Genomic DNA, 26156 nt, shown 5'->3' on the forward strand with positions numbered 1-26156 from the left:
ATCTGTGATTGATGGAAGAAGGAAAGTGGTGAACATTCTGGTTGCTGCATTGACACAAGAAATGTCTAGTGTGAAAAAACCTTTGTGGCTCTGGCTGTCAGTTATGGAATAATTCTGTTCAGCTAAGGTGTGATCATATATCAAGGAATACATACCTCTTTGTATATATGTGTATGCACACCCATACATACACACACACACACACGCACACACATATATACATATACACACACACACACACACATAATAGATTATTTGATCTGATTAGGAGACTTCTTCTGGGTCTATTGGTAGGTACATTGGTACGAGAAGATGATTTTTAGTGATACATGTATACCATATATATATATATATATGTATATATATGTATATATGTCAGTAGCTCTCTCTCCTTCTCTCTCTCCCTCCTGACTTTTACACAATAAGGTTTCCCAAACATTTTATATATTTTATCTCAATCGAGTTACTCAGGATTGTTGTGAGACAGCAACTGTATTTTGTTGTTGGGGCATTTCAGTCATGTCCAATTCTCTGTGATCCCATTTGGGGCTTTCTTGGCAAAGATACTGGAGGGATTTGCCAGTTCCTTCTCCAGCTCATTTTTCAGATGAGGAAACTGAGGTAAATAAGGTTAAGTGACTTGACCAGGGTCATACAGTTAGTAAACGTCTGAAGCTGGATTTGAACTCAGGTTCTCTTGACTCCAAGGATGGTGCTCTATCCACTGTGACACCTAGCTGCCCACATTTTATGGATGGGGAAACTGAGCTGAAGGTGTGGGACTTGAATTCAGGTCTTTCTGACTCCAACCAAGTTCAGCACTGTCTAGTAGACCTCACAGTTTCTCCTTACTCTACAGAATGGCATAATGCCTTACTTGTTATGTGAGTCGTTTCCATTGTACCTATGGTAATCATCTCTGTAGAAAGGATAGTGTGGAGAAAATTTAGAGCTGAAAATAGGATAAAATGGACTTTTTTTTAAAAGAGGCCAATAGTTTCAGGTGGAGCATGAGTAATAAGAGCTGATGTTTTATTTAAAGGCACAAATAATCCCATTTTCACTTCAAATAAGGTTCAAAGAAATTGAGTAGTAAGGAAGACTTTTAGAAATTATACAAAAAACCCTAAAATATTGGTGTGATCTGCAGATCACAGAAAATCTATAATGCAAACTAAATTCTTTAAAAATAGATTATCTTGAGTTTTTTCTCTAATCAAGTTTCATGTAACTTTTTGTTTAACTTCTCGTTTTTGGAGGAAACCCCCCCCCCCGCCCCCAATATACCTTCTGGGCTTTTTTTTTTTTTTTTAAGGTAAAAGCTGATCAACTCATAAGACCACATTAATTTTCACAAATCTCCACGTTCTTATTTGGGTGCTCGCTGGAAATAGAGACTAGATCTATGACTTCATTAATAGCGGTAACTCCTAGAAGAGAAAAAAATGCCTTCTACCAACGGGAGTAGTAGTTTCTTTGCAACTTAAATATAGTCTTAGAGAATTTCGTAGAACACTGAGGGATTAAGTGACTTGCCTAGGGCCAGATTCAGTATATGTCAGAGAAGGACTTGATCCAAGGGCTTTCTGGCTCAGAGGCCAGTCTTTTATCCCCTCCACCCGTTGCCTCTTTGGTGATTTTAGTGGACATAAGTCAGTTATTTCATACTTTGGTTCTGTTTGCAGAGATGGTTGGCCTTTTTTTAGACTTGTAAATGGAATCTATGATTCTGTAATGATTAACATCTTTTGTACCTCATCCTCGCTAGACAGAAAAGAAAAATGAAGAGGCTGCTCTCTCGGGGAAGGAATTCTTTGGATGAAACATGCCTGTAGTCTGCTATCTGGGCAGCAGCTCCTTCCTGGAGGAAGAACAGAATCTCCTGCCAGTATATCTTAGAGAAGAGGCTGTAAAGATTTCACCACTCCTCTCCCTCATGGTAATTGTGCTCTGTGCTCCTCTAGGGGAGGTGGTTCTTTTGATGAACATGCCCGCAGGCAGTCCCGCGGATGGGAGGCAGCACCTGCCTGATGGAAGAATGGCGTCGCCCACCAACACGTTCACCCAGCAAGATATCAACGAAGGCATTGTGTGGTACAAGCATTCGGGTTCCCAGGCGCAAAGCGATTCCTTCAACTTCCAGGTACCCTCTGGCTCATTATCTCAGTTCCTTGAAGTGTAACTCTAAAACAACGTGCGTTTGTATAGATAAATGATACATCAGAGTGTCAAATATAAAAAAGGACTGGGTAATTTTATGGTCATGTCATAATGAGAGCAAACACTCATAAAACCCCTAAGATAGGTAAGCTCCATCTGCCAATTCAAAATGTTCTTTCCAAGAGATTTTAATCTATAGTTCTCTAAGTAAGAATAAATCTTTAGGAACAAGTAACTCTTCATTTGTTCTAGAAATGTTTGTAGGACAGATTTATTTCACAATTTCAAGAAAAATATGGGAAGTACTATCCCAAGCTATAGTTGCAGCAGCTGTGCACGTCAAGGACCAGGAATTTTTCTTTCTGGTGGCCCTATTTCCACCTAGTTTTCACATTTCCTCCACTGAAACCTTCTTCCAATGCCGCCCTGTGGTGTAAAGGAGAGCTGAGGTTCTTGAAGACTAGACCAGTAAAGTGTAAGCTCTGGCAGAGAGATGTTAGCTACAGGTACAGAGAATGCTAGATTCTTCAGGTGACTCTGTGGATATGTCCTGTCACCCAATACCTAACCAACTAATACTGTGCAAGATCTGAGTGTGAAGTAACATGGCTGATCTTTAATATGCATAGTTCTCAAATTAATTTAATCTCTTCTTCAAATTATTCACCTTGAGAGACAATGTACTTATTCAAGTGACCCAAAAATGCTCAAAGGCATTTTTGGAAATGCTCTTCTTTGGAATTTCCTTCCATTCTTGTGATTAACCTTGCTAGGCAGCTAGGTGACGCCGTGGAGACAAAGTTGGCCCTCGAGTCAAGATCCAAGTTCAGTCTAGTCTCAGACTCTTACTGGCTTTGTGACCCTGGGAAAATCACTTAATCTCTGTTTGTCTCAGTTTCCTCATGTGTAAAATGGGGATAATAATAGCATCTCTCCCCAGGGTTATTGTGAGGATCAAATGAGATAATATTTGTAAAATGCTTAGTAGAGTGCCTGGCACATAGTAGGTGCTTAAGCAACGTTTTCTTTTCTCCCTCTTCCCTACTGGTGGTGAGTCATTTGTCTTTTGTGATTAGATGTAAACTTGTATTTGGGAGGACTTTGGCTAAGATGAAACTAGCTTTAGGTTTGGGTGCAGCTAGGTGGCGCAATGGATAGAGCGCTGGCCCTGAAGTCAGGAGGATCTGAATTCAAATCTAGCCTCAGACCAAATACTTGACACTTACTAGCTGTGTGACCCTGGGCAAGTCACTTAACCCCAATTGCCTAAAAGAAAAAACCCAAAACTAGCTTTAGGTCCATAACAAAATACAAGACATGGCTTTGTCTTTTTGTATTATTTAGACCTTGGTTCTTTCTATACATGTTCCCCAAGGAGTTACAGAAATGCATTGCATAATGGCAGTATCACTGGAGGAAGTGTGGAGCCTCCTATGTGATTTCTCTGAAGGGAATAGAGCTCATTGAAACCTGAATTTGGTGAATGTTGTTGTAAAGATTGACACATACCTTGTATTTTTTTTTCCTAGAAAGAGGGTTTTTATTAATATTCTTTTAACAGAATAAAAACCAAATGCAACAATCCTCCTTCTAATGTTTTTTATACAGAATTAGGTATCACCATTTGGGGTCACCTTAGGTACAATTAGAATCAATTGTCATTGAATCCTGAGTCAGACTTTGCATTTTTTATCTAAAAACCAACTTCCCAAGAATAGTCTGTATACCTGTGGGCTTGTGGAAGTGGCTGGTCATTTTCGGTTCACCACTTTGGTGAACCCTGTGAAATAGATCGAAAACGAGATAAGTGTTGGGCTTGTATTTGTTCCTGCCCTCCTCTTTCACCTTTTTGTTTGTTTTATATACGAAATGACATGAACTGAGCTCTGCGGATTTAATTCAGTTTTCGTCCTAAAATGCTGTCTCAAGCTATCGGTCAGTGGATTCTGTCTGTTAGTTTGTGTGTTAAGATTTGGGATTTCTGTCCTGTGTGCCCTGTTAAAAGACACTGTGAGTTACTTAGAGGAGAGCAGCCCACTTGGGCATCTTTGGCAAGAAAAAGCCACTGGTATCTAGGGGATACAGAACAGAATGTAGAACCTGGCCAGATCTGGGTTTGAATCCTGCCTCTGATGTTGTATTTGGTGGGTAGGGGAAAGGGGGACAAAAAAGGCAAGAAAAAGCAAATGCTGTCACTCCCCCCCGACGTGGTTTTAAACAGTCTTGGGAGCAGCAACCCCTCTTCCCTGAAAAGTTACCATCATATACACTATCAGACTCAATTGATACATTACTTAATTTTGTTTAATTCCTCCTCCCTCCCTCCCTTCCTTTCTTCTCTCCTTCTTTTCCTGCTTCCTTCCTTTCCTTCCTTCCCTCCCTCCCTCCTTTCTTTACTTCCCTCCCTCCTTCCTTTTTTCCTTCTTTCTGTCCTTCCTTCCATCCCTTCTTCTCTCCCTTTTTTCTTTCCCTCCTTCCTTCTTTTCTTCCTTCCTTCCTTCCTTCTTCCCTCCTTCCTTCATCCTTCCTTTCTTCCTTCCTTCTTTCTTCCCTCCCTTCCTTGCTTCCTTCCTCCCTTCCTTCCTTCCTCTGAATAGTTCATTGCCTAGGGTACAGGGAAGAAATATATTTGGCAAGGAAAGTGATGTTACCTTTGAACAATGAACAAAAAAAAGTAACCACAATAACAAAAGAATAAGGTGAGTGAACTGGAGAGCAAAGGGTGAAACACTGAAGAACCCCACAGATGTAAACATGTATTTCACAAGCCAGAAAAGCATGATCCATTTTATGCCTAAGTTGCCTTCTTTGACCTTGCCTCGTGGCTGACCACCTTGGGCGTGTGTGCGTGTGCATGCATATGTGTGTGCGTGTGCATGCATATGTGTGTGTGTGCATGCATGTGTGTGTGTGCATGCACACATGCACAGATTTCTGCTATTTTTGTGCTAGCTGTCACGGGAAATGAGGGGACCTGTAAAACCTTTGCCTGAATCAATAACCACACCAAAGTCAGCGATGGAAGATATTGTGAATCCATCGACCAAGAGGGCATTTTTTAAAGCTCTTAGCATAGGCTAGTCACTGTGCTATGCAATGATGGTACCAAGGCAAAAATGAAACAGTCCCTGATCTCAAAGAGCTTACATATGATTGGAGGAGATCATGTGCACACACATAAATATATACAAAATACAGTATAATGTTTGGGGAATCTCTGGCAGCTGTGGGGATCAGGAACCGCTTTGTACAGGCATTGAAGTTGGAGCTAGGCTTTGATGGAGCGATTCCATGAAGGCAGAGGAAAGTGGAGAATGTGTTGGTCGCACCGGTGATGGCTAGTATGAAGTCACAGTGTGTGAAGAAGAAAAGAATAGTAGGCAATAAATATTAATAACTTACTATGTGCCAGATTCAAAGTGCTAAGCGTTTTACAAAATCCTCAACAACGTTGAGATGTTTTACAGTTGAGGAAACTGAGGTAGGAAGAGTTTAAGTGACTTGGCCAGGATCACACAGCTAGTAAATGTCTGAGCTCGAATTTTGAACTCAGATCTGGCCCTCTATCCACTGTGTCACCTCAAGTGTGTGAAGTATAATAAGAAGGCCAGGTTGATCTTGAATGTATCTCGGAATGAACATGTTGCCATCTAAATGCATATTAGAGTCTTACCTCTGTCCTGCCATTGCAGGTATCCAGTGTGACTGCCCCCCAGGCCCATCTGGAGAACCAGGTATTCAACATTGCCATCTTACCAAAGACGCCTGAACCTCGGAAGCTTTTCCTGGGAGCCAGTCTGCATATGACTGTGAGTTTGGTCCGTCATTCCTTTAAATGGGAGAAACAGTGCAATGAGAATGAAAATATATGCCTTCCTTCCCACTAGGTGAACTCCTGACTTCACAACCATCTCATTCATCATCTCTTTGTCACTAATGGTCTTCACACATTTTCCATTGGCTGCAGAAGAGTCATGGGATCTCAGAATTTTGAGGTCATTATGTAGAATGTGGTGGTTATCCAGCCTCTTACTGAATACTCTCATGGTGGGGGACCCATTAACTCACAAGACAACCCACTTTATTTTTAGGACGTGTTTCCTTCTGTCAAGCCTAAATAAATCTACCTCTCTAAAACATTTTCCCATTGCTTCTGATTCTGTCTGGCCTCTGGAGCTAATCCCTTCATGTGACTGTTAAGCCACGGGATATCTTCCCTTTTGCATATTGTGACTGCTGTGCTCTTCTCAAATGCTGGATTTTAGATTTGTGCCTATAAAATGCCTGGAGGTTTTGGTTTTGGCTCATTGTTTCAGCCTGTTGAGATACTGTTGAATCCTGGTTTTTATCCAATCAAAATGTATTTATCAAAAATTTTAATTTAATCAAAATTTAATTTATCAAAAAATATGTGTATACATAGATAGAAGGCACAGGGTGAGTTGAAGATGAAGGGCTGATATCTGGAGAATAAAATTAAAGGATGAGAGCGGATTATACTGGGAGAAGGAGAAAGGGAAAGGTAGAATGGAGTAAATTGTCTCACATGAAACAGACAAGAAAAGACTTTTACAGTGGAGGGGAAAGGGGGGAAGGTGAGAGGGAATGAGTGAATCTTATTCTCATAGGATTTGGCTTAAGGAGGGAATAACATGCACACTCAGTTGGGTATGGAAATCTATCTTACCCTACAGGAAAATAGGAGGGAAGGGGATAAGAGAGAGGGGTGGGAGGGCAGATTGGGGGGAAGGGGTAGTCAGAAGCAAACACTTCTGAGGAGGGACAGGGTCAAAACAGAGAATAGAATAAATGGGGGGTGGGATAGGATGAAGGGAAATATAGTTAGTTTTTCACAGGGCTATTATGGAAGTGTTTTGCATAACTACACATATATAACCTGTATCAAGTTGCTTGCCTTCTCAATGAGGGTGGGTGGGGAGGGAGGAAGGGAGAGAATTTGCAACTTAAAAGTTTTAAAAACAAATGTTAAAAATTATTTTTACATGCAACTGGGAAATAAGATATACAGGCATTGGGGTATAGAAATCCATCCTGCCCTACAGGAAAATAAAAGAGGAAGGGGATAAGAGAAGGTGAGCAAGATAGAAGGGAGGGCAGATTAGGGGAAGGGGTATACAGAATGCATGCCATCTTGGGGTGGGGGGAGGGACGAGATGGGGAGAAAATTTGGAACTCACAATCTTGTGGAAGTGAATGTTGAAAACTAAAAATAAAATAGAGTCAAGTTTCCTCAAAAATTTTTTAAAATAATTTATCAAATTATAAATATTATTTATTTACTATTTTCTGGGTTTGCATCATCTGCAGTTTGATGAGCAAGTCTGTATCTAAGCTACTGATAATAGCACAAAAGCTAGTACAGAACCTTGAAGGACAGAGTGCTCTGCTGCTCATAAAGCATTCTCTATGTATGCATATAGGCATATATATATATATATATATACATATATATACACAGACATATTTTTGTGTATTTGTATTTATGCACATATATGTATAGTTAGTATTATTGTTAGAGACCTACCTACATGTTGATATTAATCAACACTCTTTGGGTAAGGTTTTTTTGGACCAGCTATAAATCCACATCTGCTGTTATTTCTTTTTCTTGTCCACAAGAATATTATGACTTTGTATTACTGAGATCATAACACGGTGTCATTCCCAGCTGCTGTATAAGAGCATAGCTGAGTACAGAGAGGCATCAGGAAATGAACATAATAACTCAAATATTTTAGATAGTGTCTTCTCAGCATGGAATATAACACAGCTGTCGTTTGCCTTTGGTACCTCCTGCTGATCTCGGGAAGGAAAGAAGGAGATTGACTGAGAACATGTATTCAGGTCTGACTGGTGTTGAGAGGATGAAAGTCAGAGAGATGGAGACTGAGGAAGAAGGGAAGAAATAAGAGGAGAAGAGTAACTTAAGCCTATTCTGGGAGACAATTTGGAATCATGCTAGAAAAGTCACTGTGCCTCTGACAGTGGGAAAATAGCACAATGGTGCTGTCGTTGGAGCTGTGAACGAGTCCAAAGTATTTGGAATTATGCATGAAAAGTTACTAAAGAGTGTGTGCCCCTTGGCTCAGCTATATGACTGCCACACCAAAATGCCAAAGAGATCAGAGAAGGTGGAAAAGAGCCTCTATGTACAAAAATATTTATAGCAGCTCTTTGTGTGATGGGATGCCCATCAGTTGGGGAATGGCTGAACAAATAATGGTATCTGGATGGGATAGAATAGCAGTGTGCTGTAGAAAATAAGGAAAAATGATCATTTCAGAAGTGAGCAGAACCACTATAATATCAGTATTATAAGAATGAACTATTTTCAAAGACTTAACTTAGATACTCTGATCATCTAAATGAATACAATTGTGCTATAGAGAAAAATGGATAGAAGAAAGTCAGAGAAACCTTGGAAGTTGCTTTAGTAATAAGAGGAGAAGAGCCGGCTGTATTGCTTTGGGGAAATTGTAAAGCTTCTGTAATGACCCCAAGCTTTTCATGAAAGCGTGCCTCATCTCTTGTCACCACTGATATTTTACCAGCCTTGTTGTATGATGAGACGTGGAATACAGTTGTCTCCAGAAAAAAAAATTAAATGAGGATCCTAGGAAAATGGAGAACCATATGAACAGTCTGGGACATAGAATCAATGAGGAATTGATCCAAACAACTGGAGCAAAAGAAGTTATCCAAAAATCATATGATGGCAAGAGAAGATGAGGGATGGCGAGTGGATGACTGGAATGCACCCCTGTTACCCAAGCGATGTCAGGGAAGGCCTTGTCCATTTAAGTTCCCATGCTCATGGGAAGACACAGATAAGAGTGACGCCCTCTGTATTAGGGCGTTATTGTGATCTCCGTCACTGAGGGAATTCCCTAAGCTTCCAGATCCATTGAGTATTGGAAAAATAATAACCACTGACATCTGTATAGGACCTACTCTATGCCTGGCACTGGGCAGAGCAGTTTGTAATTATTATCTCATTTGATCCTTACAACGATTGTGGAGGGCAGATGTTATTATTATCCCCATTTTATAGTTGAGGAAACTGAGGCAGGCAGAGGTTAAGTGACTTGTTCAGGGTCACACAGGTAATAGGTGTCCGAGGTCAGATTTGAACTTGGGTTTTCCTGACTCCAGGCCGGGAATCTACCCACTCTGCCATCTACCTGCCCTATTAGAAGACTCCTATGCCCTGATACAGAGTGAAATAAACAGACCAGTAGCACAAGACCCATAAATTCAATGAAATCAGCACTAAAAAGCAGATTAACGTAGATTCATTCGAGTAACTCATCTTGGTCCTGAAGAAGAAATGATGAAACACACTTCCCTTTTTTCTCTAAAGAGGTAAGGGAGTATGGGATGTATGGGGTATGGACTGTGACATCCAGAATTGGGCACCTGCCACCAGATAGGGCCTCCTTGACAACTGGCCTTAACTCTTTTTCTTATATGGGAGAGTTCAGTGGTGGTGGTGGGTTAGGGAGGCCGAGGATGTAGGGAGCATTTTGGAATATGACAATAGTGTAAAATGGAAAAAAAAAAAAAAAGAAATGTAAGCTTAGCCCTCAGTTCCTCCCCACTGCCTCTCAGGGCTGGAAGAATCAGGCCAGAGCTGAGACATCTTGCTTCTAACATAGTCTGTCATCTTAAATAAGAAGGAAGAACCCATAAATGCTCTTTGGCTCTGGGGTGCCATGAGGACATGACCCCGCATCCTTCATCGCTAACAGTGCAAGGTCCGGCACTTCTGAGAGGTTTCCCTCCCTCGGCCTCGAAGGCCACCTGATCTCTCGCCATTCTCCAGCTCTTCCTGGTGTCTGCATTGCCCCCTGAACATTCCGGGACAGGGAGGATTGTATCATTATGTTCTCGGGGCACAACGGATGGATGAGATCAGAAAAGTGCCGGCTGCCTTTGAAGAGAAAGCCTTCTCCTGAGCTGATCCTCCTCCTCTGGAGTATTATAACCTTATACTCTCTGGCAGATGCCAACTCTAGCTAAGCCCTGGAGTGCATGGAGCTCTCGTTAATGATAATGCTGTCTCGCTAAGTGAATAAGCCACACGCCTTCCAACAGGATGCCCCATTCAGTGGGTGCCTCTGTATTTGTGCATAACTGAATCTCGAGCTTGCAGGCTAGAACCACAACAAAGAGAATAACCACTGTTTCAGAAATGATGGGTTTTGTAAGAGACAGAAACAAAAGGGAAAAAGTAGAGTGTTTTTAATGAATAGGTGGTGTTGACATTCACACTGTAAATAATAATATAAAGAAATCATAATTCATCAGCACCATAAAATCCATAATTTATCATCTGACTAGAGGAACTTGGGTTAATTTTTTTTGGAAACTATACTCATACACACATACGTCTATGTATACACATAAACACACTCATATACACATACATCTCTGTATACACACACATACTCATACACACATACATTTGTGTATACACACACTCATACATCTGTATACACACACACATCTCTGTATACACACACACACTCATACACACATACATCTGTGTATACACACACACACTAATACACACATACATCTCTATAGACATATACACACTCATACACACATACATCTCTGTATACACAAACATATGGGCAGAGTCCTTGCCAAATAAACATTCTGATTTGGGATTTAAAAGAGTTAGGTTAGGAGTCATAGAAATTAGCTACCTTTCCTAAATCTTGCCAGGCCTTTGACATGACTTCCTAGGACTCTGGACAGATGAGGCACAGAGATCAGTATGTATAAGTGTCCAAGTGCATGATTGTCTGAGGTTTATTTTGCCTTTAAACAATCATCTTTTATTTTTCCACTTAAAATGTATCCTCTATATTTTTAATCATTTATGGAATATCCTTAATATTTATAATTTGTATGTTATTAATTATAAAAACATATTTGTTATAGTTTTACCTGTCTCATAAGTGATTCAAAAATATAGCATAGTGCCTGACATATAATAAGTCCTTAATAAATGTTTTTCATTCATTTTCATCCACATTAGATTAATGCTTTTTGGAACCACTCTGATTATGTTTGTACATATTATATACATAAATATATATGTGTATATATGTATAATATATACATAGATAACTTGTTAGTAAGATTGCGCCCTTACAAAATTCTGTGAGAGTGAGAAGTCAGGAATGATACAAGGTAGCAGGCCTGGGTGGTTAGAAGGATAGAGGTACCTTCAATAGGGGAATTTGGAAGAGAAGTGAGTTTCAGAAGAAAGATCATGAGTTCTCTTTTGAGAATGAGTTTTATTTCAGAGTTTGAGATGCTTCTGGGATTTCAAGTTCAAAATGTTCACTAGGCAGTCTATGATATGGGACAGGAGCTCGAGAGGAAGCTAGGGCTGGCTATAGAGAAATTGGTATCATCTGCAGAGATTCTGATCGAGCCCATGGAAGCTGGTAAGATCACCAGGTGAAAGGTTATAGAGAGAAAAGGAGAAAGCATTAGGGTATGCCCATAGTTAGTGGTCATGTATGCCATGGATAAAAATCCAGAGAAGACTGAGAAAGTGCAGAGACAGATGGGAGGGAGGGAAGGAGAGAAGAAAGGAGAGAGAGACAGAGACAGAGACATAGAAAGAGACAGACAGAGAGAGATCATGAGAACCCAAAGAGGAGAGAGTATCTCGAAAGATAAAGTGATCAACAGTGTCAAGTGTTGCAGAAAGTCCAGGATCTGGCATTTGAGATAATTTGTTGAGTATTACCGAAAGTTGTTTATCTCTGTGGGACCCTATGAAATAGCCAGGATGCCAGGGTAGAATCAAAAGGGGCTTTATGGGTAGCAGCCATGTGAACTTAGACAATAACAGTTGGATAAACCAGCGTCAGTCAAATGGCTGAGTCATTCAGATTTGTTTATAGAAATGAAGGGTTTTTTAATAATGATTCAGCATCATAGCATTGCCACCAGAAATTATAGAAAGTCTGTGCTCAAAGAACCAGGACATCTTGATCTTTACAGATTATGCAATGACTTAGTGGAAAAATATGCTCCATGTCACAGCAGGTTGCAGAAATTTAACTCTGCAGTGTCCAGAAAGACATGATCAGGGGCTAGAATTATACACCATGTAATGATCCCATTAGCCTCCCCACCTGCTAAATGAAGAAACCCCAGGAAAGTTTAAAAAAAACCCTGAGCCACCATGTCGGACTAAGAACAGCCGTAACAGCCCAAAGCCCCTTTCCTGGCGAGTAAGAAATGTGAGTATCAGGGAACCAACAATTACCCAGAAGTCCTGCCTTCCACTAGCATGGATCAGCCCAAGTTCCAAGCTCCTGGCTCCCTTCCCCCAATTTGGTAAGAGCCGTATGAACTCCCTTTAGAAGTTACTTGGGTTGGGGTGCCCCATTCTGTCCAGGGGCCAAGCTGTGTGTCTGATTTCCCTCGAGCGCCTAGCGGGCTTGGCCTGTGCCTGCCACTCTCCTTGAGTGTGTTTGTTAATATGAGTAGGTTTCAATAAAGCCAGCTTGCTTTTTTGTCTTGTCCTGGGCTCCGTGTTTTCTTGCTTGGATTTTGGTATCCTGAACCTTTCTAATTCCGCATTAAGACAAGATGGAAGCCTGCTAATCTTGACCAACTAACAGAGGACCTCCCTGTGCTACAAATATAAATTCTAAAAGTCCCTTAGAGATTTCAACAGCTAAACTGCATTAAACCAGATCGTCGATATTGACAGAACTGTTGCCCACAATTACCTGGACATAAAATTGATCCTTACAAATTTAAGAACAGTGTAAAAAACCATAAATATTGCCATACTGAATGCTCAATAATCTCCCAACTGTGAGGAATTGAAAGCTTCAGAAACAGACCCAGCAGAAGAAATCAGTGCCCTGTGGATGAAGACAAGATACTTAGAAGGATCTTGGGGTCCGCTAGACCCAATTCACCTCATCTCGTGAATTAGGAAACTGAGATTAGGTAGATTGGCCAGGGTCACACAGCTCTCTAGGGTGTGATTTGAACTCGTGTCCTCCTGAATCTCAAATCCAATGCCCTCTCGACTACAACATCCTGTCTCTTATGCCATTCTTGTTTATTTTGCTGCTTACATTTTCTGAAGATGCCTTCCTCCAAGGTGGTTATCTCACAAATCTTCATCAAACAGAGCCTCCCTCCAATGACCATGGGCTGCCTGAGTCTCAAGTATGGATAATGTAAGAGCCAGACCTAGTCTTACCGTATCCAGTCCTAATTGTGTCCTAGAAATGGGCTGATGGTTGGGGCCTCTGGTGGAATCTTTTTTTATATTTTTAGTTATGTGTGTTCTTAAATTATTTACCACATAATTTGATTGGTAGACTAGTAATAAAGTTGTTTATAATATTTTCCTTTTGGTGATCTCTCTCATCAGAGGGTCCACATATATTAATCAGTTGTTTAAGAACATGCATGTGGTTTACCATGTCATACCATATAAATATTAGCATTATTATCATCATTACAATACCACACAACTGCTTATCTTAGTATTAAAAAACAACTTATAGAAAAGCAAATTACTCAAAACAACTCAGTCACAAAATGGAGGTGTAAAACAAAATGGAGTTGATTGTGCCGAGTTGACAGACTTATTCCTACTATCTTCTTAAGGTAACAAAACTTATTCTCGCTACAGTGGCACATAGTAAGCACTTAATAAATGCTGTTGACTGACTGGCCTTGTGAACATTAACTCATTTGTACCTCACAACAGTTTTGTGAGGTAGGTGCTTATTATTTTATTATCCTCATTTTACAGGTGAGGAAACCGAAAATCAGATTTAGTGACTTGCCATTAGCCACTCTGATGGTTAAGCAGGATTCAGGCCCAGATAGTCTTGGTCTGGGTTGGGGAACCTGTGGCCTTAAGGCCACATGTGGCCTTCTAGATTCTTGAGTGTGACCTTTTGATCTTAAAAGGTCACATGTGGCCCTAAGGCTGTAGGTTCCCCACCCCTGGTCTTGGTTCTGGGTCCCTCATTCTCTTTGCTGTCTTCTAGAGTCTTTCCTAAGGTCACCTGGGTTTTCTAACTGAGGGCATTTCAGGTTTTTAGTTATCTGGACTAAAAGGGAGCGCAGAGTAGCTGAAGCTGCTGGGGTAGGTGCCTCATTGATTATCATATAGCATGTAATGTATAACATTGTATCATATGATATTATGTTATGTTATTTTATATTATATCATATTATGTTATAATTATGTCATATATTACATATTATAGTCATAGCCATGTACATGCATTTCTAAATTTGTTTTGGTTACTTGACTGCTTTGGGATGAGAAACTAGCTCCTGTTTACTTTGTTGGTTTTCCTAGCTCGTTACATTCCAACAACCTGAAATACGACCCTTTACTAAAGGGAATTGGTCCTAACCTGCAAAAGATGTTTCTTCCAGGGACAAGGGTGCCTTGGGGGGCAGTTCGGAAGCAGCGGGAGCATTCAGTGTTTTCTAATAGACTGCAGCCCCTCTCCTCCTTCAGTATGGCTGGGTGCAGCGTAATCCTTCTCACGACGGGCAAATTCCTTCTAAATGAAACTGGGCTTTAAAGTGCAGTGGCGTCTGTCTTGTTCACCTTTGTGGTGGGATTAGAAAAGTTTGGAATGGGCTCGCCTTCCTCCACCCCAAGGCAGTTTGAGTAGCTGAGGAGAGAACCCATGTATGGGCTGGCTTTATTTATTTTTCTCTGCTAATTTGCAAAACTCCACCCCCACCCCCCCCACCAAATTCCACTTGTGTTAAAACTAGCTACAGGAACTCAAAATTTTGTGAAGTGGGAGCGTGGGGAGGTGAAGAATAGGGTGGGCTGAGCTGCAGAGAGTGAGGAAACTGCTTTTGGTGAAGTGAAGGTTTACCACAGCTGGCTAAGGCAGAGGGGATTGGAACCTGGCGTTCTTGCCTAATCCAAGAATTTGAATCCTTCCTTTTCCCTGTGTAGTATCCATTAAGGGTTAATAGATTGTGAATATTTATAGGGGGCCTAGGGAGCTGAGACTGTTGGAGAGGGAGGACAGTTTTTAGCTCCTTTTAAATTTAAAAATCTGTAGTGGGGTGGGAGATGATAAGGAAATTTAGCTATTATAAGTGTTTTTTTTTTTTTTTTTTAAATCTGATTTACAAAAGAATCCCTCAAGTGTGGGAGTGTAGTTAATAGTGAGCCTGATTTTGTAGTTAGGAGCAATTTGCCTGGTTTTCAGGTAGAACTACAATTAAATTTCCAAGTAGAAAAGCTAGAGGGGAGAGGTAAGTGGAGTAGTGATAAAGCTGAAGAAAGAGAAAGGAGAAAAAGAAAGGAAGGAAGAAGAGAGAGGGAAGGAACAGCAAGTTAGCAAAACATGAAAAAGTATACAAAAGAGTAATAATAAAAATAATGATAATAATAGTAGTAATGGTAATAGCCAGCATTTAAATAGTGCCTGCTATGTGCCAAGCTATTATTACATTTGATCCTCAGCAACTCAGCTGTTATTACCTCCTATTTTACAAATGAGGAAACTGAGGCAAATAGGTTAAGTCTACCGGACTGACCCAGTACTCTATTCACTACTATCCACTTGTGCTTCTGGAACACAAACAGGACAGTGTTAGTACTACTGTATCAAATTTAATTTATCTGTTAATCTTTATGTAATAAATACACAGTCTCTACGTACTAAATTTCATATACAACTCTCTTTTTCTCTTTTTTTATATGGACATATTCATTTATTGATATTTGTCGTGTCTGTAATTTTGAAAAAGAAAGTACACTGGGAGAGAGTGAGCCCTCCGGCATCTCAGTCCTCATAGAGTAGGGTTCTCAGGAGCAGTGAAAACCTAATTACTAAAAGTTGAGTTGTCACCATCTACCGCTAAGTCTTATTTACACACTCCTTAGCAGTCTGAGCCTTACGTAAGTAATAGCTGATCAAAAATACACCTCCCTGGAGTGGCCACCTGCGGAAATCCAAAGGAGAAAACAGAGGCACCATACAGAGAGGTAGAATTGTGGCTGTTCATTTATAGTTCTATTAACTGGGATCCGTCAACAATTTGTGGACAAAAAGTACAATAAAAGCCATCATTGAGGAAATGGATGTCTTGAAAAAGATGTGGGCTAGCCATGAAGTGAGAATGAAGGTTAAATATTGGTACCCTTGGGATTTTAACGGAATCGGAGCAAGAACAAGCACGTTGGGCAGCCTCTTGGAGGATAATTTATGGGGAAACACAGATGTGAATCATATAAAATAAGGAGAGGATGCAATTTGCATCAAGGGAGGGTGAGTATGCATGCTGTTAAAAAGCAAGGAACCGTCAAAGTATCAAGTCAATTGACAAGCAAATAAATTAGGGTTAATTAGGCTTAAAGTTAAAAATAAGACTTAATGCCCTTTTCGTAGCATAGGAGACAATCAGTCTAAAATTGTTCCTTAAACAACCTACTATGTACCAGGAAGTGACAAGAAATCAGCCAGGATGAGGGGTGTGACGGATGGATTGCTGGACTTTGAGTTAAGAAGACTGGATTCAAAGCCAGGTTCAGATACTTACTATCTGTGTGACCCTGGGCAAGTCACTTAACCTCTGTCTCAGTTTCCTCATCTGTAAAATCAGGATAATAAAATAATGAATCGGGATATTGAAAGGGAAGCATTTACTTCCCAAGGCTGTTGTGAAGGTTAAATAATATTTCTAAAAGTGCTTAGCACAGGACCTGGCATTATATGAATCTTTACTCTTTTCCCTTGTTTTTGCCCTTGGCTTTGGTTTTCATTGAAATCCCGGTTTTCTTTTCTCTGTGTTTTAGGTTCAGGAGGATCGGCTGAGTGTGATACAGCCCCACCACCTTTCTTTCGTTGACTTCAAGAGTCCAAGTGGGAAGATTGTGTACAACATCACTGTCCCTTTGCGTCCGAATCAAGGCGAGTATTGCGTGGTCCACAAAGTCCTGTAAGGTCCAGATGCTGTTGGGCTATTGCTCAGCCCCTCTCTAAAGCTCCATTGTATCTTCTAAAGCGTTGGCGTGTATACACACAGAAACTCGTGTCTGGTTATCTTGTTTCCATTTCTGCTCAGACAGTTGTGATAGCTACCCTTTTGTAAGGAGAGGAGGGCTGACAGGGGAGTGAGTGATTGTGGGCGTCACTTGTAAAGAGTGGATCTCCTTTCTGCTGCCTCTCTGCCGCCTGTGTTCAGAGCTTCTTGGGCAGGAGCCGACCTGGGCAGGGTTTCAGATCTGCCTTCTCCTAGTTGAGAGTCTGATGGAGATAGTCAGGCTTGGCCAGGTGGTCTTCTCTGCGATTCTAGATACGTCACCGTGGAATCGAGGTCGTTGTCCTTGTCAGGGAAGGCTCCGTGCCAATCACGAGGGGATGGTAGGCTTCCCCTTAAGTAGTAGTAGTGATGTCACACTGCTCTGTACACTCTCTTTCAGGTATCATCGAGCACAAAGACAGGCCACGCTTCCCCATTCAGTATTTCACGCAGGCAGATGTCAACCAAGGCAAAATCGTGTACCGGCCTCCCGCGGCGGCACCCCATCTCCAAGAGATCATGGCCTTCTCCTTTGCCGGTAACGTACTTGCCCCTCTCCCCAGTAGAAAACAAACACCTGGCGGTTGTTGCCAGTGACACACTTACGCTGACCTCTCCCTTAGCCCCTTCTGAGCAGTTTTAAAGTTATCTTACAGGTATTCTAAATAATAAACCTTGAAGCCTACGGGCCACCCAGAGGTAGATAGGTGGCATAGTGGATAAAGCTCTCTACTTGGAGTCGCAAAGACCTGGATTCAAATCCAACCTCAGACACTGACTAGCTGTGTGACCCTGGGCAAGTCATAATCTCTGTCTGCTACAGTGTCCTTAGCTGTAAAATGGGGGCAGCCACTTTTCAGGGTTGTTGTGAGGAACATTCCCTCCCTCAGCTTCATTTATTTATTTAATTTTGGTTTTCAGCATTCACTTTTATAAGATTTTGAGTTCTAAAACTTTCCCCCTACCTCTTCCCCAAGACAGCATGCAATCTGATATAGGCTCTACACGTATAATCGTATTAAACATATTTCTCCATTAGTCATGTTGTGAAAGAAGGATGAGAACCAAAGGGAAAAACCACGAGAAAGAACAAACCACAACCAAAAAAAAAGAGCAAATAATATGCTTCAGCCTGCATTCAGACTCAATGATTCTTTCTCTGGATGTGGGTGGCATTTTCCATCGTGAGTCTTTTGGAACTGTCTTAGATCCTTGCATTGCTGAGAAGGGCCAAGTCTATCAAAGCTGGTCATGAGATAATATTAGCACAGTTCCTGGCACATAGTAGGTACTTTCTTTTCTTTCTCCTTACACCCTGCGTTCAAAAGATGTTGTCCTGGCATGAGTGAGAATTTCATGTAGGATCTGAATACAGGAAGAAAATAAAAAACAAGGGAAAGAGAGTTTTCAGTTGATTCATTTCTCCTGTTTGTGTCTTATTCCAGAGTAGAGTTTGCCATTTAATTGCCATTAAATTGAGGAATTGGGCTCTTAGCTGAATTCCCCCTGAAGCTTGGTACCTTTCCCTCCTCCCCTTGGTCTCATAAGTAGAGTTGCTGCCTAAAAGGTAGCAATTGTGAGTTCCCACCCATGTTGAGTGCTGTGCTTTAGAGCAAATATGAAACCTTCCAATCCCTTTTGCTTATGGTCTGTACTAATGTAATGTTCCACCTATGGAGAGAAGCAGTGAGCATGTGAGGACAGGACAGCTGGGCATCAGACTCTGGGTAAGTCACTTAGCTTCTCATCATCCCAGACACTGAGTCTCCAAGACTATACATTTTACAAGAAGGGCTAAGCTATAGTGTTACTTAGGGTTTCCTCAGTAAGAATTCTCTGCACTGATGAAATCACAAGTATGACCGTCCTGATCGTTATAATTACCATCAGAAACTTCATTCCTAATCCCAGATGAGATAAAAGAAGGGCAGAAATTGAGGTGTTAGATACATTTCAAGAGGGAAAAGCAGAAGAGCCTGAAATTATTGAAAATCTTCTTTTAATACACATTCCAGAAGGGCTGCCTGGTAATGAACCGGATGGTAAAAAAAAAAAAAAGTGACACCAGTGTCTTGAGGGCTTTCGAAAAGGAGATGAGCCTACTTAGAATTCAGTTTTGAAAAGCTTTGTTGGAGTTTGATAGCATGAATCTAATTAACAGGCTTGTTGTTATTCAGTCATTTCAATTGTATCCGACTTTTTCTGAACCCACTTGGGATTTTCTTGGCAAAGATACTAGAGTGGTTTGACATTTCCTTCTTCATCTCATTGTACATACGACGAAACTGAGGCAAGCAAGGTTAAGTGACTTACCCAGGGTTACACAGCTAGGAGGTATCTGAGACAGGATTTGAACTCGGGTCTTCCTGACTCCAGATTCAGCACTCGACTTACTGTGTCACCGAGCTGGCCAAAACTAATATATTAACTACCAAAACAGATTATTTCTTTACTGAAATGATTGTGAATGAACACATCCTCACAAAATTTGACATCATATTTGACAAACATTTCAAGATTTTCAATAACAGGACATGTTGCGGCTGTTGCCATGGTAAGGACCACAGGATGAAAGGAGGTATTGAGGACTTTTCCCAGGGGTAAACATCAAATACCATCATAGAAAAATCTCTTTGAGAAAACTGTTGAAGACCTGTGGAGAGAAATTGGAAAATTACATCACTATCTAGCTGGTGCACCAGAAGAACACTTGAACATTATATTGTCTGATTAAAGTTTTAAAGGAGAAATATGCAGAATGAGATCTAGAAGACAAAACTATAGCAAATTCTTGATGTTTTTAATTAACAAGTATAAGCGATAGCTAAAAGATGAAGGCACATAAGGAGTCAAAGCCGCAAAAGGAACAAAATAATTCCACCTCACTCAAAAATTATACTATATATGCTTTAGAATCAAGGACAGTAGAGGTGTGAGATACTGCAAAGAAGAAAATGGAAAATTTTTGGTCGCATATAAGCTTGAAAGAAGGTCCAGCATAATAAAAGCACAAATTGGATGAAAAGAGACACAGAAGGCTTGTGTACTATTAAATAACGAATAATACAATGGTTACACCAAGGGTGATGACTCTGGAAGCTTTTCTGGACAACTGGAAAGTGGTGGGGCCAGAAAAGATCAATCATCATTGGTTCAAACACTGCACAGTGGCACACGAGTTACCAGCTTCCTCTCTGTTGCAATCCTGATTCCATCTTTCTTTTTTTTCCTCCCCTCCATCCTCCCTAAGATGGTAGGCAATTTGATATAGGTTATATATGTGCAATCGTGTAAAACATATTTCCATATTAGTCATGTTGTAGAAGAAGAAACAGAACAAAAGGAAAAAACCATAAAAAAATACATGAAGTGAAAAATGGTATCCTTCAATCTGCATTTAGCCTCCATCAGTCCTTCCTCTGGATGTGGATTGCATTTTCCATCATGAGTCTTTTGGAATTGTCTTGCATTGTTGTATTGCTGAGAAGAGCTAATAGTCACAGTATTGATCCCATCTTTCTTAATAGAAGACATCACCTATTTATCATAAAAAGATGAGGACATCAATGACCCCCTCCAAATATAAGCCAACTGCATAGTTTCAGACTTTATGTCAGACATTTTTGGATTTTATCACTCCACAAATCTGTAAGCACAAGAAGACAATATGTTGTTTGAGGCACAAGAAAGGCATGCCAAATTGTTCCAGGTGTGTAAGGAACAACTCATTATCAATTCTGTGGTTATTGAACGAGCTACCAGAAAGCCAAGTGACATTTATACTGCCTTTGTCAAATGTCACAAAGCCTTTGACTCATTTACACATTCGTGGCTTAATCAGCTACTGCAAATATATAAAACAGAGCTGAGCTTAGTGAGCACTCTAGCACAGTTGATGTTCACATGGAAAACTATTCTCTGTTTAAAATACGCTACCAGCATACTAACGACAAGAACAATTGCAGGAAAGTGTGACATCTTCCAGGAAGACAGCTTAAGCCTACTGTAGTTCTGCTGCATAGTATTAACTATGTATTAACATCATTCATAACTAAGTATTAACATCATTCATGAATATAACTGACTATGGCTTTCAAATCAAAAAGGAAGTCCTATCAAAACATTGGATTAATAATTTCATCTGCGTGAATGACATCGAGTTATATAGCTCAACTGAATAAAGCACATTGAATACTTACCAGATCTTATGGGAACTTTCTCTAATGTTATCAGAATATCATTTAGACTTGGTAAATATACAATTCTTGATATTGCCCAAGGAAGAATAGAAATTGAAGGATTTTAGTGTAAATATGAACCAGTGAATGAAGGGGATACTTAAAAAATTCCTCTTCTTTGGCAAGACACTGAATAAAAGGGTATCAAGGATTCTCATTGTGCATGTTAGTATACTGACTGGCATGCTGAAGTCAAAGTCTAATGGAATGACCACGTTTAGAACAATTAACACTTATGTAAAATGAGTCTTAACATGTATTCTTGGCTCAATAATATGCACAACGTTAGAGGTAAAAGGCATAAAAAAAACTCCCAACCCCTACAATTTTTTTTTAAATTAAAAATTTAAAAACTAAAATTCTTGTAATAAATTTGCATGATTAAGCAAAACAAATTGCCGTGTTGGCAGGGCCAAAAAAAATATGTGTTTCATTCTATACTTTGAATCTTTCACTTTTTTATCAGGAGGTAAAACCTGCAAAAGCGTAAAAAGTTTACAGAAATAATTTTGTAACAAACACACTTAATTTCATGAAGCAATTGTAAAGTCTGACAACAAGTATATGCTGCTGGATTTGTTGACTGTTACTGAAAGTGATTTGTCTTCGCAGAGGGTCTGTGAAATGGCAAAGATCTCAGGGTGAAATCAAAGAGTACTTAGTGGGTGACATCCACATGAGCTCAATCAGCATTATGTTTATAAAGAACCACAAACAAATGATTGAGTCGTACAGATTTATTTATAGAAACGTAAGGAGTTAGGATAATAATTCGGGACCAGGTCATCGTCACCAGAAAGGACAAAAAGGTTATCTGTAAGGGACCTTGTCTTAAATATCAGTACTGATGATGCAAAGGAATAGTGGGAACTATAAACAATATTTGTGCAAAATTGCATGCAAAAATGCAAAAATTTCACATTTATCAAATATTTAGCAAACCATGACCTGGTGGTGAGAATTCTAGCACAAAAGCGCATCATTACAGGGGAAACATCTCCCTATGCTACAAATATAAACCCCCAAATATCCTTCAGAATTCAGCAAATAAACCAAACCAAAATTACAGAAAGATTTATTGCCCATAACTCTCAGAAATAACATAAAAATTTAGGAACAATGTTTTTAATCTATATCACCATAGCAAATGAATTCAATTCAGTAAATATTAAGCACCTACGAGGTTTCGGGCATTGTACTAAGCACTAGGGATATAAAAAGAAAAAGACAGTCCTTGCCCTCGGGGAGCTTACAATCCAGTAGGGGTAGATACATAAAAACTGAGAGGGCAGTGAGGAACATAAGGGGATACTGGATGAGGGGACATCTTATTCCTTGGAGTTCAAACCAAGCAGAACTTCAGATAGAAAGTGGAGAGTGCAAATACTCATCTCCAAGCTACACAGAACTAAACGATTTCAAAACATGGAGACTTAGCACAGGAATTCAAAGCCAGGTGGGAACAGGTTGAGGTACACCTCATGCCTTTTGTTCTGTCTTCTACTTGCATTCAAAGAATGCTTTGTGTAACCCGGGTTCAAATCCAGCCTCAGATACTTCCTAGCTGTATGATCGTAGGCAAGTCACTTCACCTTTGCCTGCCTCAGTTTCCTCAGCTGTATAATGAAGATCATAGTAGCACCTACCTCCCAGTTTTGTTATAAGGTTTAAATGAGATGATATTTGTAAAGCACCTAGCGCAGTGCCTGGTATATAATAGGTACTTAATAACTACTTATTCCCTCTCACCCTCCCCTGTAAGCCTGTAGAGAATGAAGGCTCCATGGGGTGTTTAGGAAGGACTAGCACCTCTGGTGTGGGGGTTTGCCAGATCCTTTTCAGAGCTGCTCATCCACCTTTGTGTCCACTTGCAACCACCTTTCACCTGTGGTTCCAAGAAGCCTTAGCACGCACAGCAGCTGCACCCCTGTAAACCATCTCGGCAGGGGGCTCAATCAAGTTGAGAGTAATTGACAGGTCTCAAACCTGTCAGTGACTTAGGAGGGTGTCTACCCCAAGCTTGTGAATATTTCCTCAGGTGGACTGAGCAGATGAGAATAATTTATTCCAAGGCCATGAAGGCGGCTGAAGCAGGCACTGCGGAGCTCTGAGAGCTTGACCTGACATAAAAGACACCATGGTCATCCACTGCATCCCAGGCCATTGCCAGACATCTTGACTTTTGTCTTGCCACTGGACTTTGATGACTCTGGAAGAGAGAGTGAGGCTGACCCTTTGTGCAACTCTGCTTCACACTCAAGTCAGGACGTCACCCTGTGACGTCAGTGGTCATCTTCGAAATAAAGGACAAACAACAGAGAATGAGCATTTTGTTATTCAGCTGTGAAAAGCAGTGATTGGGGCAGCTAGGTGATGCAGTGGATAGAGCACTGGCTCTGGAGTCGGGAAGACTCGAGTTCAAATCCGGCCTCAGACATTTGACACTAGCTGTGTGACTCTAGGCGAGTCACTTAACCCAATTGCCTCACAAAAAAAAAAAAGAAGTAATGATTGTATCTACTTGAGCCATGATGTAGCATATAACACTCAGTATGAAAGAATAGTAGGATAGTGACTTGTCCTCCTGACTCTTTTTATCTGAGCCTCAACTAAAAATGAGGAGGAAAATGAGAAAACATTTGTACCTGGCATTTCTATAACACTTTTAAGTTCTGAAAGGGCTTTTGCATATTCGTTTTCTCATTTGAGTCTCTCCGTGTCTGTGACATAGAGATCTTATAAGCAATATTACCCCGTGGTAGTTACAGATGAGAAAACTCAGGAGATTCCAGCAAGCCAACTCACTTACCTATGATCAAAAAGCTGGAAACGGTCAGCCATGGGACTTCAACCCAGGCCTTGCTGACTCTGAGCCAAGCGCTCTGCCCATGAGTCCGTGCTATATCTTGGAGACAGCAGAAGCCTAGATTATCTTAGTGCATAAATCCATTCTCAGGCATCATTCAATTCTCCGGTGAAACTGGCCCTTCAGAATCCCTTGTCATTGATATATGCTATTCCCCAGCATTCACTGGTTTGTAGGATTTTATGTACTGATAAAACAGAGTCTGAAAGGGTGTGCTCTAAATCACTGTAACTGCCATGTTGTAAATTCATCTGATTGTGGGATTTTGTTGGTGTTATTTAACACACAGTGTTGCAGTTAAATTCAGCATAATATTGGTGAAGGACCTTGTGATTTCCCATAGGCTAGGACAATTTAGGGTAGCTTCACTTCTGCTCACCTCTGCTCCAGTTTTTCCTGCCCATCCTTAACCCCTGACTCCCTAATCCATATGCCGTCCCAGTCAGAAGTGACGACAACACTTACCTCCACATCTTTGTTCTTTCAGGTCTTCCCGAATCCGTGGACTTCCGTTTCACAGGTATGAGAGCCATTTCCCCTTTTGTTAGATGATGCCATTTTCTTTGTGCCTTCCTAACCTGCCCCTTTTTCTATCTTGTCTCCACCTAAAAGTATTTTCTAGAACTTATATAAGGGCCTTGTGGCAATTAGAGCTTCTGAAATAGATATTTAACTATTCTAAAACTGATGGTTTAAATTAATATGCATGGAAGAAAGTAAACCAACATAAGAACCTATGAGTCTATTTTGTTTATGCCTGGTTTTTGCTGGCTTTCAGTAGCCAAAAAAATTGTATAATAAGCTTCATCTAACCAATAGTTTGTAGTTTTATTCTTTAAAATCCATGAGGCATGCAAAAATTCTCTTCAGCCTAATGGTTTTGCATTGGACTATGCCCTATTTATTACTGTCGCCCCTTGCTGACTAAGCCCACTTGATTCTCCTTCTCCATATCACAAAGCTGAGGCAAAGTAGGTGTGTTTCTGCAGAGCAACATATACGCCTCATAGACACAGGTTCTCATAATAATGAAATGAAGAAGGAGGATAAAACCAACCTAATTTAAGCTGACCATCAGTCCAGTCCTGATGGCTTGATCTGGTCAATTAGTACATAATACTTATTTCTATAGCTGAGTAAGCTATTGCTTATCCAGGTAAAAAAAAAAATCATGTGGTACCCTCATTTGCCACCAAACCAGCCACTCAAAGAAGAGGCAAGGCCTGATGTTGGTGGCGATGTGGGGAGACGCATATGCTTGCTCATTATGGTGATACTGTAATTGGATCTGTCTTTCTGGAGAACAGCGTGGCAATATGCGATACAAACTGTCCTACTTTGCCTCAGAAATACAACTTTTGGGATACAACCAAGAATAATCTAAAAAAAGTAGTAAAAGTAATTTATACAAAGATGTTCATAATAGCCCAGATGCCCAACAATATGGGAACGTCTGAGCAGACAATGGCATGTTAACATGGTGGACTACAAAATAGCTTTTTACCGATGACCTGTATGCAGACTTTAGTGATATTTGGAAATATGAAATGTGTATATATGTGTGTATGTAAGTGTAATCTAGACTTACGGCTTCGTTTTGTAAGGAAGGTCCAGTAAAGAAGCTCCTTCTCCCAATGGAGATTGGCACATGTTGCCTGGGGCGCTGAGAGGTTAAGTGACTTACTTGCCCAGGATGTGTCAAATGAGGGACTGAAACCCAGATCTGCCTGACTGTGGGGCTGGTCCTTTATTGATGTGAGAGAGAGAGAGAGAGAGAGAGAGAGAGAGAGAGAGAGAGAGAGAGG

At 40.5% G+C, this 26156-nt stretch overlaps 1 protein-coding gene across 1 annotated transcript in view; it reads left to right on the forward strand.

Moving 5' to 3' along the window:
* The window catches only part of FRAS1 (Fraser extracellular matrix complex subunit 1), a 475354-nt gene that overhangs the window by 326649 nt on the left and 122549 nt on the right, over positions 1-26156 (forward strand). Inside the window, exons 31-35 of the mRNA XM_027854503.1 lie at positions 1965-2143; positions 5853-5969; positions 17021-17135; positions 17648-17785; positions 24839-24871. Coding sequence (XP_027710304.1) covers positions 1965-2143; positions 5853-5969; positions 17021-17135; positions 17648-17785; positions 24839-24871 — 582 coding nt within the window. The remainder of the gene's footprint in view (positions 1-1964; positions 2144-5852; positions 5970-17020; positions 17136-17647; positions 17786-24838; positions 24872-26156) is intronic.

The sequence above is a fragment of the Vombatus ursinus genome, unplaced genomic scaffold (assembly GCF_900497805.2).
Source record: "Vombatus ursinus unplaced genomic scaffold, bare-nosed wombat genome assembly UNPS02010461.1, whole genome shotgun sequence".
Lineage (NCBI taxonomy): Eukaryota > Metazoa > Chordata > Mammalia > Diprotodontia > Vombatidae > Vombatus > Vombatus ursinus.